The 12,825-nt window shown below is 55.1% G+C and overlaps 1 protein-coding gene across 2 annotated transcripts in view; it reads right to left on the bottom strand.

The window, feature by feature from the left end:
• The window catches only part of GTF3C1 (general transcription factor IIIC subunit 1), a 71,284-nt gene that overhangs the window by 18,563 nt on the left and 39,896 nt on the right, over positions 1-12,825 (bottom strand). For both annotated transcript variants that reach the window (XM_005662065.3, XM_005662064.3), the window contains exons 17-24: positions 11,226-11,323; positions 10,423-10,519; positions 10,124-10,301; positions 7,338-7,479; positions 6,596-6,731; positions 6,104-6,182; positions 5,804-5,992; positions 1,635-1,792 (exon numbers count right to left, since the gene is read on the bottom strand). In XM_005662065.3, coding sequence (XP_005662122.1) covers positions 1,635-1,792; positions 5,804-5,992; positions 6,104-6,182; positions 6,596-6,731; positions 7,338-7,479; positions 10,124-10,301; positions 10,423-10,519; positions 11,226-11,323 — 1,077 coding nt within the window. The remainder of the gene's footprint in view (positions 1-1,634; positions 1,793-5,803; positions 5,993-6,103; positions 6,183-6,595; positions 6,732-7,337; positions 7,480-10,123; positions 10,302-10,422; positions 10,520-11,225; positions 11,324-12,825) is intronic.

Below are 12,825 nucleotides of genomic sequence, written 5' to 3'. Positions count from 1 at the left end.
GCCCTGAGTCAGGTTCCGGGCAGAGAGGGACACACAAGTCCCCAGTGTCCTGCAACGAACAGAAGTGCTGGGAGGGTGCTGGGAACACTGACTGGAAGGCAACGTGTTAGGGGAGGTCGGAAGGATAGAAAAGGTGTCTCATTCGACAGTTCGAGAGGTTTTGTTTGTTTGGTTTTTTTTTTACTTTTTGGCACCTGCTCCCTATAGAAATTCCCAGGGGTCGAATCGGAGCTACAGCTGCTGGCCTACACCACAGCCACAGCAACATGGGATCCGAGCCGCATCTGTGACCTACACCACAGTTCACGGCAATGCCGGATCCTTAACCTACTGTGGGAAGCCAGGGATCGAACCCACATCCTCACGGATGCTGGTCAGATTCGTTTCCGCTGAGCCACATCAGGAACTCCTGGTTTGAGGGCTTGAGGGGTTTAAGTGCCCACCATGTCTGCTTGGAAACATTCTGTGTTTGGTGCTTGTACATAAGTAGAAACAGAAGGCGCTGGATCAGTAGACACAGGCGACCCTCCCCGGGAACACAGGCAGGAAGGCAGAGCCCAGGTAAGGAGGGGGCTTGAGGACCAGGTTATTTTTTAGGGCTGGCCGCAGAGGGAGGGGCCGGGCACAGAAGGGAGTGAGTGCAGGTCCCTGCAGGACTTCCCGGCTTCCCCGCTCTGCGAGGCGGGTGGAGGAGGCAGGCCTCGGCCATCACTGCTGGGGTGAGACAAGGAACAGCAACACACTTGCCGTTAGGTTCCTCTCCTTGCAGAGGGATGGTGTTGGGGGTTTAGGAAGGGGCTGAGGGCTAAGAAAATCTGGGAAAATGATCCAGAAAAGGGATTGAATGAGCCTGCAGGCAAAAAGCATCCTGGGCACAGGACCTTCTCCTTGCTGGTGCGGCTGAGAACAGGAAACACAAACAGGCTTGTATGAAGCCTCACCGACCCTGCCCAGCAGTAGGTATCCCCACCTGCAAGGGCCCTGGATGGGACGCGGGCAGAGCTCAGGCTCCGGGAGCTTCTCTGGACCAGTCAGATTCAACACTGGCCTTGCGAGCTGTGGAAGGCGGGCACCCCGGGCACGGCCACCAGCCCACGCCGACTCAGTCCACACGGACGAGTGATTTCTGCGTGGGAGGTGCCCCGCGAGGGACAGTGGCCGTGACAACACACAAGGAGTCTCCCTGCCTCTAGAAGCGGCCGCTCCAGTGGGCCAGGAGGCATCAGAAGCAAAAGGAGCAGCGTGAAATGCTGGCGGCCAGGGGGCAGCGCAGGCACGCAGGGATTGCTTCCAGTTGGCAGGACCAGTGAGGCCTTTCCGGAGATGATAAGCAGTTACTGAAGGATAAATAGGAGTTTTCCAGGCAGATGAGATGGGAGGAGGGGAGCCAGGAAGGGCCAGAGCGCATGTGAAGAGAGGGCACTGCTCTGAGCTGCTTGGTCTGCAGCTGGAGACAGACAGACAGACAGACACACCCCCCCCCAACCCAATGGCTGGAAGGAAATGTGTTAGAGACGAGCGTGTTATTCCGTGCAGAATCCTGGGAAATGCTTCTCGCAGAGGCCCCGCAACGGTGTCGGGGGGTGGAGGGGTCAGGCAGCACAGCGCCCCCACCCCGGGAGGGGCCCACGCACCTTGGGGTTGAGGATGTTGCTGGCGATGCGGCAGAGCATGATCAGCCCGTCCTCCTGGATGGACCACGTGACGCGCAGCCGGGTCATTCTCTGCAGGGCGCTCTGGTCGGCCTCGTCGTGGTAACGCGGTCTCTTGATTTTCTCCTCCGGGGGCTCTTCTAAGACGGGGAGAGGAGGGGGGTGCCTCTGACAACCGGTTTGGAGCTGTCCCTCTGGAGAGGGAAAGGGTCCCCACCCAGGGGTCAGGCTGTCTGAATCTCATCGGGTGGGGACTCGGGCACACTAACCACAAACGACTCAGCCCTTCCTAAGGGAGGTTTTTTTTTTTTTTTTTTTTTTTCAGCCCTTTCGTCACTTCTCTTTGGTCAGATTTCATGGGGACAGGCTGGGCAGCCTGAATGCAACCTCATGTTAGGTATCTGCCTGCCTCTGAGCCTCCACCGGGCAGCCCTGAGCCCTTGGAGGGCGGCGCCTCGCGCAGAAGCTGCGGAGTCTGCTGGGGTGTGCCCGCCCCAGGAGCGGGTCCCCACCACTCCCAGCCCTGCAACCTCAGTGATGCTGTGCAAACTCTGGGGCACCGTGGGGACCAGGCCTGCGCTCCAGGGCCGCCCCAAGGATGGAATGAGACTGGGTATAAAATACCTGGCACAGCGCTGGGCACAAAATAGCTACTACCTAAATAATAAGGTCTCCAACGTTATGGAATATCTACCAGATGCCAAACACTGGCTTAAGCTTTTTAACCTATCTTCGCTTGTAATTAAAATAACACTTTAGGGAGTTCCCATCGTGGCGCAGTGGTTAACGAATCCGACTAGGAACCATGAGGTTGCGGGTTCCATCCCTGGCCTTGCTCAGTGGGTTGAGGATCCGGCGTTGCTGTGAGCTGTGGTGTAGGTTGCAGACGCGGCTCGGATCCTGCGTTGTTATGGCTCTGGCGTAGGCTGGCGGCTACAGCTCTGATTAGACCCCTAGCCTGGGAACCTCCATATGCCTTGGGAGCGGCCCAAGAAAAGGCAAAAAGACAAAAAACAAAAACAAAAACAAAACAAAACAAAGAAACACTTTACAACAACTGTACGTGAAGGATACAATGATCATCCCCGTCCGGCAGGGGAGGGATCTGAAATGCAGAGTCACGCGGCCTAGTACGCAGCAGACACGGGGTATGAACCATGAGCTCCGAACCACTGGGTGCCCAGGGCCTCCCTCCCCTAAGGGAGATACTGCAGCAGTTTCGCAGGCAGATGCCCTATGCTACCGCCAATTTCAAAAGACTGCCAGTTTGGTAAGCGGCTGCCAAAAGAGGGCAGGAGACAAGTGGGCAGGCAAGAGCATTTTTGGGGGTCTTGTCGTTTTAGGGCCCCCACCTGTGGCATATGGAGGTTCCCAGGCTAGGGGTCGAATCGGAGCTGTAGCTGCCGGCCACACAGGATCCAAGGTGCGTCTGCGACCTATACCACAGCTCACGGCAACGCTGGATCCTTAACCCACTGAGTGAGGCCAGGGATCGAACTCACATTCTCATGGGTACTAGTAGCATTTAGATTTGGGGATTTCCTTGTGGTGCAGCACATTTAGGATCTGGCGTTGTCACTGCAGCGGCTCAGGTCCCTGGTGTGGCGTGGGTTTGATCCCTGGCCCAGGAACTTCCACATGCTGCAGGTACGCCCCTGCCCCCCAAAAGAGCATTTAGATTCAAAGCACCACCACCACCACATTTTGCCTTGTGATGAATTCTTTGAGAGCCAGATTGATCTTTTTGTTTGTTTTTGTTTTGCTTTTTAGGGCTGCACCCGTAGCATATGGAGGTTCCCAGGCTAGGGGTCCAATCAGAGCTGTAGCTGCCAGCCTATGCCACAGCTCATGGCAACGCTGGATCCTTAACCCACTGAGGGAGGCCAGGGATCGAACCTGCAACCTCACAGTTCCTAGTCGGATGCGTTTCCGCTGCACAATGATGGGAACTCCTTGATTTTTTTTTTTTCTTTTTCAAATTGATCTTACACAGGCTAAAATGAGAAGGCCATTTCAACGGATGCAAGGTTATTTGTTATAAACACCAGCTAAATAAACCACTAAGAACAGTTTCCTGGAGTTCCCTTGTGGCTCAGTGGGTTAAGGCTCCAGCAATGGTCACTGCTGTGGCTCGAGTCTTCTGTGGCACAGTTTTGGGTTCGATCTCTGGCTGGGGAACCTCTGCACGTTTCCCCCCACCCCCCCGCAAAAAAAAAATTCCTATTTAAACATTCTAGTTTCAGCTGAAAAAGCTATAGCTAACAGATCGTTGTTAAAACACACACAACACTGAAGGGATATAAAAGTTGCCTAAAACATGGACACTGGTCTCTTTGCTGCCCTCCCTCACTGTAGATACTGCCCAGACGAAGAGTCAAAACAGGGATCTACCAGGCACCACACAAGAGGGGTTTGTGGGATCTGGGGAGACCCCACAGGCTTATGTGACCCCATCTTTCCTTTGATTTAAAAATACCCAAGAAATAGCAACAACAAAAGACAAAAAAAAAAAAAAAAAAACTAAAAAAAAAAGGAGTTCCCGTCGTGGCGCAGTGGTTAACGAATCCGACTAGGAACCATGAGGTTGTGGGTTCGGTCCCTGCCCTTGCTCAGTGGGTTAACGATCCGGCGTTGCCGTGAGCTGTGGTGTAGGTTGCAGGCGCAGCTCGGATCCCGCGTTGCTGTGGCTCTGGCGTAGGCCGGTGGCTATGGCTCCGATTCAACCCCTAGCCTGGGAATCTCCATATGCCACGGGAGCGGCCCAAGAAATAGCAACAACAAAAGACAAAAAAAAAAAAAAAACAAAAAAAAAAAACTAAAAATACGACAAGGAGTTCCCGTCGTGGTACAGTGGTTAACAAATCTGACTAGGAACCATGAGGTTGCGGGTTCAGTCCCTGGCCTTGCTCAGTGGGTGAAGGGTCCAGTGTTGCCATGAGCTGTGGTGTAGGTCGCAGACGTGGCTCGGATCCTGTGTTGCTGTGGCTGTGGTGTAGGCCGGCGGCTACAGCTCTGATTGGACCCCTAGCCTGGGAACCTCCATATGCCACCGGTGCGGCCCTGGAAAAGGCAAAACAACAACAACAACAAAAAATAAAAATAAAAACACAACATAACTTTGCCCTGATGCACACAAATGCAGATATGAAAAGGTAAACCAAAAGAATAGGATTTTGGCTGGTTGTGAGGATTCTGCTAAGGATTTTGGGCCAAGGTTTATTTCAGGTGAGATGAAATCAGAAATTTGATCTGAGGGGGTTACTAAGTGAAAAGGCTCTACTAAGGCACAAAGGCGGAGAAAGCAGGGGGGAAGCACAGGAGACGTTCAAGGACCTCTCAGCCAGCAGGCCGGGCTGGGAAAAGAAGAGCCCGTCACGCAGAGCGAGCGCTGCGAATTCGGGGAGAGGGAACCGCGTCGGCGGGCAGAGCTCAGGCCCAGGCCAGGCCGAGGGAGGCTGCTGTGCCGCCCGAGCTGGAATGTGCAAAGACAAGCCACAACAGCCAGTGCTGTCTGGAATGATTCGAAGCCCGCCCGACGGTCCCAGGAGTGGAGAGCTAACTGCTCTCCCCTAACGACGCCCCCTGTCAGCAGGAAGCAGTCAGAGCGAGGCTGGCCCCTTTCCCCCCGCAGTTAGAGTCTCCAACTCTAGGGGGGGACTGAGGCAGGAGAGTAACTCAGGGAGTCCGTGTGGGAGCAGGGGCGTCGATGCATGCTCTGATAGGGTCACTGATGAGCATTTGTGGCTTAAGGGCTGCAGGGGATATCGTCCCCACAGGCCTTGTTTACTATCGGGAGTGTACCTACGCCCAGATGGACATGACTCCCTAATCCCCTGTGACTCAGTCTACGGGAAGAGGAGGGCAAAGAAACCATGAGACTCACGGGACACTTCCACCCCCAAGACCCCTATCGGACAAGGACCGATATAGGTAACTGGCCAAGGCCAATGGGAGAAAACCACATCTTTCTGGACCCCACGTTGGTACCCCCCCATCCTTAAGCAGTAAAAACCCCCATAAGCCAATAGGGGGGAGGCTCTTCTTCCCCCTCCCAACTGTCCTGGGAGCTGCCTGCTTTCTCGTAATAAAGACTTTGCTTGCTTGCAAAAAAAGAAAGAAAAAAAAGAAAAAAGCCGCCATTGCCACGGAACCTTTTTTCTTCCTCTTGGTCTTCTTCTCGGGGTCCTTCTTCACCTGTTTCCGCTTCTGGCTTTTCCCACCCTTCACCCTCTGGTTCCTGTCCAGCGTGGGCTCTCGGTCAACTTCCACCTGCTCTTCCCGGTCCGCACGCAGCTCCAATCCTGCCCGAGCCTCTCCCCAGAGGTTCAACCTGCTGCCGCCTGGAAAAAAGCGCAGGAGACAGTGTTTCCAAGTGACCTTCAGAGGCCAGGAGCCAAAGCTAAGGCACAGCCGTCCCACGTCGGTCTCTAGGGAACGGCCAGCCCACGTACCTCTGGCACTGAGAGGCAGCGGGCGCTTGGACAGAAACGTCTGCAGCCTCACTGTGATCCCGTTCTCTGTCGTGTTCGACTGAAAGACAAGGACAAGCAGCAGGTGAAGCGTGAGCTGCCAGGAGCCCAGGACAGTTTTGAGATGCGTGTGCACCTCTGATGCAGAGGCTGAGCGCGGCTATACAGGAGCCGACACTCGCCCATCGCCAGGCACCTCCTCACGTATGACCTTGGTCTTACAGACTTTATGTTCTTCTTTCAATGCCTGTCCACATCGCAGAAGAAATCAGAATCCATTAAAAAAAAAAAAAAAAGACCAAAAAAGGCCAGGCCTGACACTCCTTCAGTACACACGGAAATAATTGTGTTTCTGGTCAATTTTGGTTTGGCCAATTCAAACACGGTGAGCCAGGTAAAGGAGAGGCAGGTGAGCAGTGAATGGCAGTCCCGGGGGGAAGGGTGGGAGGGGGGGTTTGGGGATGGGCGCCCCACCCTTTTGGCCTTGTTGATGATGTAGCTGGTCCAGATCCAGTTTCGCTTTAGGTGCGCGTAGAAACTGGAATCAAGCCCAGCAGCTCCCAGCCCGTCGCCGGGGATCAAGCCTTCGTCCACGATCTCACGGCTGCCCCTGGGAGGCGGGAGATAAACAAAAAATGAGCCCCTCCTTGGCAACCGAAAGAGCCCAGGGAATGGGTGGGGGCGCGTATTGTAACTGTTACCTCCGCAGAGAAATGCCTGACAGGCAGAAGGGAAGAACAGGTCAAATGCCCAGATTTTTAGGTAAAATTCCCAACATGTGAACTTCAGCAACAAATTCCCTTTTTTTGTTTTTTGTCTCTTTGCCTTTTCTGGGACCACTCCTGCAGCACACGGAAGTTCCAAGGCTAGGGAGCTAATCGGAGCTGTGGCCACCAGCCTATACCACAGCCACAGCAACTCGGGAGCCGAGCCAAGTCTGCAACCTACGCCAGAGCTCTTGGCAACGCCGGATCCTTAACCCGCTGAGCAAGGCCAGGGATCGAGCCCGCAACCTCATGGTTCCTCGTCGGATTCGTTAACCACTGAGCCACTATGAGAACGCCTCCCTTTGCTTTTTTCAACAATGGGTGGGCTACCTAAAGCACAGCTGGGGTTGACAGGAGCCAGAGACTCGGGCTTCCCGGCCTGAGAGCGAAGCCAGAGACCCCCAGGCCCCTGCCCGTGGGACAGCGCGGCGAGGGGGGGACGCACGCACGTGGTGTACTCCATCATGGCACACTTGCGCTCCAGGTTGTGCCGGTCCACGGCGCGCTCCTGCTCCTTCTGCAGGCTGCCCTCCTCGTCGCTGCTCTGATCCGGGCCGCTGTTCTTCGGGGCACGCGGGCAGCGCACCACGCCTGGAAGACCACACACGAGCCCCTCAATGACCCCTTCCTGCCGTGGGCTGGCGGGGCCACGGAGGGCTGCCGGCCGGTGGGAGGAGGGTCGAGTCCCTTCCCATGACTAGGTTCCCCACCAGGGGAGTGGGTCTGAAACGGGCAGGACCTCTTGGCACAAAAGGCCTTATGTTAGCGCGTGGAGGGGAGCGGAGGTTAAAGCCGGGGGTAAACCCGAGAAAGGGCCTGCATGCATGCACGCGGCCTGGACTTGCTGCAGGAGGGAAGCGCAGCTGGAAACCAGAGAAACCCCAAGGCTTCCTTCTGGTGGGGAGCCCCGGGGAGCAGTCTGCCACACGGAAGAGGAGAGAAATGAAAACGACAGCGGGGGCCGGGGCGGCAGGGACCTGGAGGGTCGGGGGCAGGCGGTGTCACCGGGCCCACTGGAGCAGCCAGATGTTCCCAGAGTGCCCCAGAGGTGCATTCATGTGATTGGGAAATTTTAAACAGTTATTCCACAATAGAGCAGACTGCATTTCTTGTAAGAGAATACAAACTGGACTAAAACCGTTGCTTGGGTAAGGCCAGGGAAGGCCATACTTTGCAGACTGTCAAAGAGCCTCTCACATCAGGCTCAGCTGGAAACTTTGGCGGCAGGATGAGCCGTGCCCTCCAGTAGCCGGAGGTTTATCCAGGACATCTGGTCCAAGCTTTGCCTGGGCCCACCAGGTGGTCTTCCCAGATGAGAAACAAAGAAACTGAGGCTTAGGAGGCAACGAAGAGCTTACCCAAGGTCATGCATCTGAACGGACACTGAACCTAAGAGGCCTTTAGGCAGTGTTTCTTCGTGCACCACCAAGCTGCCTCCTTGGCGATAGAGAGGCCGCCCACCCCCAGGGCTGCTGCATCCCAGTCTCTGGACAGCACCCAGTAATCTGCATCTCCCCATGCTCCCTGGGTGCTGCCCATGCACTCTTGTTCTGGGAGCCCTGCTTTTAAGGATGCTTACATCTTATTACATGATGCTTTTCTCTCACTCTATGGGGGCAGAACCCCCTCATGTGTCTGCTGAATGAAGGGACGGGACAATCAATGCCCGATTAAGACTCAATAAACTCTGTGGCTCATGAGCATGAACAGGGGTGGGAATTTACCAACTGTCAAGCCTGAAGAACTTTGGTGCAAATAACATGCTGGTTTGCAAAATTTTTATCTAGGTACAAAGTGCAGGGGAGCTGGAGCACTTTAAAACCCGCGATGGGAAAAGCCGAATTCACTGCTGATGCCAGAGGCTTCTGCAAGGCACACTGCCTCTAAAACCTGTCTGGATCCATTAAAGGAGCTCCATGGTGTGCTCATTAGCCTACGGCATTCAGCGGTCCCACCCAAAAGACAGGTGGCTCTTGCTTTGCAAAAATCAAAGTGTCTGATCTTCCGGCTCTGCGACAGGAGGAAGAGAATGGGAGGCCTGGCCCCCGTGCACAGGGAGGGTGGCACGCTTTTCCTCCCGGGAGAAGTGCTAAGAAAGGGCCAGGTGAATACTGGCTTAAAGGAACGAGCACAAGCCTGGAGAGTCTGGCGCCTCCTACAAACCCTCCATCCAGGCAATGAACATGTAAGGGATGTCAGGCCCAGGCACCAGGCACTTTGAGACATGCTGGGGATGAAAGCCAAATCTCCTGTGCTCGAGGAATTCACAGAGTGACGTCAGGTGACAGTGAAGATGCTGGAAAGGCTTCCTCAGAGAGAGAATGCTTGAAGAAGGGGGGGCCTTCTGCAAAGGGAACACAGATCGGATCTTCCAGGGGGAGAAAGGGACACAAGCAAAGGTCTGACCCGAAGCGGAGGTCATCCCATCCACCCGACGGCCAGGTCCTCCTTCCAGTTACGGCCCAGCCCGTCCTGCGTCCTGCACTGTGAACAGTGACCCTCTCCTGGGCCCGAGTCTCGGCCCCTAGCTGGCCCCCCTGCGTCTCCTCTGGTGCTTTTCTGTCTGTTCTCCACCCCCGCAGCCAGGACAGCTTAGAAAGACGAGAGATCTCGGCTGACAACCACCCACGGCCTCCTGCTGCTCTGAGAACAAACCCCACCCCTCCCTGAGCCCTGCAAGGCCCCAGAGTCTGGCTCCCGCCTACACCTCCGGCTCCGCTGCCGTTCTCCTCCCACCCACCCTTTCGCCACCAACACTGGGGGCCTCTGCGTCTGCCTGGGGCGCTCCTCCCCCGCACTGGGCACGGCCGGCTCAGCCTCATCCTTCTGAGCTTGGCGCCGCGTCCCCTGCTCCTGAGCAGCCCACTCAAATGCCCTCAGCCCATCGCCCGCTGCATGTCTTCGCCGGCACCTATCACACGGGGGCTCCCTGGGCGCTGTGCTTCTCCAAGGGCACAGAAGCCCCACGGCCGGGTGACACACACAAGGTGTTTATATACCTACTGGACGAGCAAATGAATAAAGACAAAAGCGGAGCTGCCTGGACTCAGTGGGATGGGGGCTGGGGGCTCCCTAGGTAAGGCCCATCACCCCCCCCCACCTCTACGGAGCTGCCAGGACACCCCTGGGGAACAGCCTGAAAACCAGCAGGCGGCCTCTGGTATCTGGGAGGTCTCGGTTCCCAGTTTCCCACAGGAGGCAGGGACAACAGGGAGGCCGGGGAGGCCGGCGGTACCTAGTGGGGTATTGAGGCAGACGCACTGCATGTCGAACCAGTAGTTCTCCACGTCCTGCATGGAGTTCAGGACGTAGACACGCCTCTCGAAGGGCCGGCTGCTGCGGGCCAGGTTGTAATGCGGGTCGCAGATGGTGGTGTCCAGGATGACCGCCTTCTTCTTCAGGTAGATAAAGACCTGGGAGGGAGACACCAGCCGGATGCGGGGGGGCAGCCTCAGAGGCAGCAGCGGGGTGGCTGCCGGGAAACGGGCGCTTTGCAGTCGGGGAGCCCCTTCATCTGGGCTCAGGGGTCATTACCTGATCTTTGTCCTGAAACTTCTCCGTGGGGCCGAACTGGAGCAGCCCCATGTAGCACAGCCTCTGGAGGCTCTCCACCACCGAGAAAATGTAGCGTCTGGGAAAAAGAGAGTGGGGGGTGCTCTCAGCTGTCATCAGGGGTCTACGTGGGGATGAGGGACGCCGCCCATCTCTCCCTCTCCCACCTGTGGGACCTCCAGGACAGGCTGAGACCCAGAACCCCCTTCCCAACATCAGGCAGGGCAAGGCGGCCCTGACCTGCATGGGGAGCCTGGGCACAAAAGGCAACACCACTCCACCACCACTCCATCCTCTTTACCAGCGGATGTCACTCTTTCGGTTTGCTTTTGTCTTTTTAGGGCCGCACCCATGGCATAAGGAAGTTCCCAGACCAGGGGACAAATCAGAGCTGCAGCTGCCGGCCTACACCACGGCCACAGCAACGTGGGATCCGAGCCACGTGTGCCCCCTACACGGTAGCTCACGGCAACGCCAGATCCTTAACCCACTGAGAGGGACCAGGGATTGAACCCACGTCCTCATGGATACTAGTCGGGTTTGTTACCGCGAAGCCACGACTTAGCGGTAACGAATGCCAGCAGATCTTACTTTAAAAGTCCCTTGAAGTCGAGTACTAAAAGGCACCAGCCCCCACTTCGTTTGCCCCTGGGCTTTGTGTAGAAGGTCACAGGTGGCTGTATTAATGACCTTGGGTCTTTACAAGCTGGCAGGCAGAGCGACCTCTCCCCTGTCTGCTCAATGATGACGCGGAAGCCTAACTAGGCACCTTCGGGGAAGCTCACCTCTTGTAGAGAAGCTGCTGCCGGATGGTCCGGGGGAGAAAGCGGATCAGCGTGTGCTTCTTCACGGGGTCGTTCAGGAACTCGTCCAGTCTGTCCACCTGCGGGGGTTGAGTTTCTGGTTGGGCCCGTCCTCGCGGCCAGGGTGAACGTGAATAAAGCCTCCCCGTGACTTTCTGGGCTGGGGTCTCTCTGAACCTGACCATCGGCCCCGTGGAGACAGTCCCCCTCTTTCCTGTTCCCCCCAAAACCTCCCACATCTCTGCTCCCAGTCCTGTCACCTCCAGCTCCCACCCACCTGCCGCGCTGCTGGGCGCACTAAACGGGTGCCCTCACTCACTGCTGGTGGGCATACAACTGCTAAAGCCCTTCTGGGAAGCAGCAGGGGAGTGTATTTATTTATACTTTTACAAAAAGATGACAGAGGCTTATTCCCTTTGAAACCAGTGATTCTACTTCTATCCCTACCCTAAAAAAAAAAAACTTGGGGGGCTGCCCACAACTACGTCTACTAAAAGGTATTTCTCAACGTGTCATGTACCCCAAGAAAATGAAACGAAAATGTCCAAAAATTGAATATCGGGTAAATAAATTAGGGAACGCGCCTAAGAAGGAATTTTATGAATTTATCTAACATCAGGTTGGAACTAGATAATGTAGAAAACACAATATATTGTTCAGTAGAAAGAACTCTAGATAATAAGAGACTAAATACAGTGTGGCCTCCATTCAGCTCTTTTTTAAAGGAAGATTTCACGTATACACACAAACACGGCATAGGAAAGAAAGACTAGAAGAAAATTACCAAAAACACTAGCAGTCATGATCTCGGAGAGATAAAGTTAGAGAATTTTTTGGTAATTTCTACTCTCCCTTTTCTATATTTACCAAATTCGTAAAAACATATTAAAAAAACACATTTTCTGGCGTTCCCGTCGTGGCTCAGTGGTTAACGAATCCGACTAGGAACCATGAGGCTGCGGGTTCGATCCCTGGTCTTGCTCAGTGGGTTGGGGATCTGGCGTTGCTGTAGCAGTGGTGTAGGCCGGCGGCTATGGCTTCATTAGACCCCTAGCCTGGGAACCTCCATATGCCATGGGTGTGGCCCCAGAAAAGACAAAAAAAAAAAAAAAAAAAAAAAAAAAGAGTTAAAAAAAGCTTTTTTTTCTTTTTAGGGCTACATGTGCGGCATATAGGAGTTCTCAGGCTAGGGGCTAACTGGAGCTGCAGCTGTGGGCCTACACCACAGCTACGGCCACGCCAGATCTGAGCCACATCTGTGACCTACGCAGCAGCTTGCAGCAATGCTGGATTCTTGACCTACTGAACGAAGCCAGGGATCGAACCCCCGTCCTCACAGACACTATGTCAGCTTCTTAACCTGCTGAGCCACAATGGGAATTCCTGTAAAAACATGCTGTATGGTTACACTGTAATTGTCTGTCTAGCTGTCTACTGATTGATCTATCTAAAAGAACAAGTCTTTGAAGTATTGCCTTTGACCCACCAGCCAGCCAGGCAGCCAGGCAGCCAATCAGGCAGCTCCAAGTCCTGCAGCGTTTGCCCCTGACCCGGTGGGTGAAGGCCCTCGGTGTGGAGCCGA

This window comes from Sus scrofa, chromosome 3 (assembly GCF_000003025.6).
Source record: "Sus scrofa isolate TJ Tabasco breed Duroc chromosome 3, Sscrofa11.1, whole genome shotgun sequence".
NCBI classification, from domain to species: Eukaryota; Metazoa; Chordata; class Mammalia; order Artiodactyla; family Suidae; genus Sus; species Sus scrofa.
This window is presented reverse-complemented; position numbering and strand designations above follow the sequence as displayed.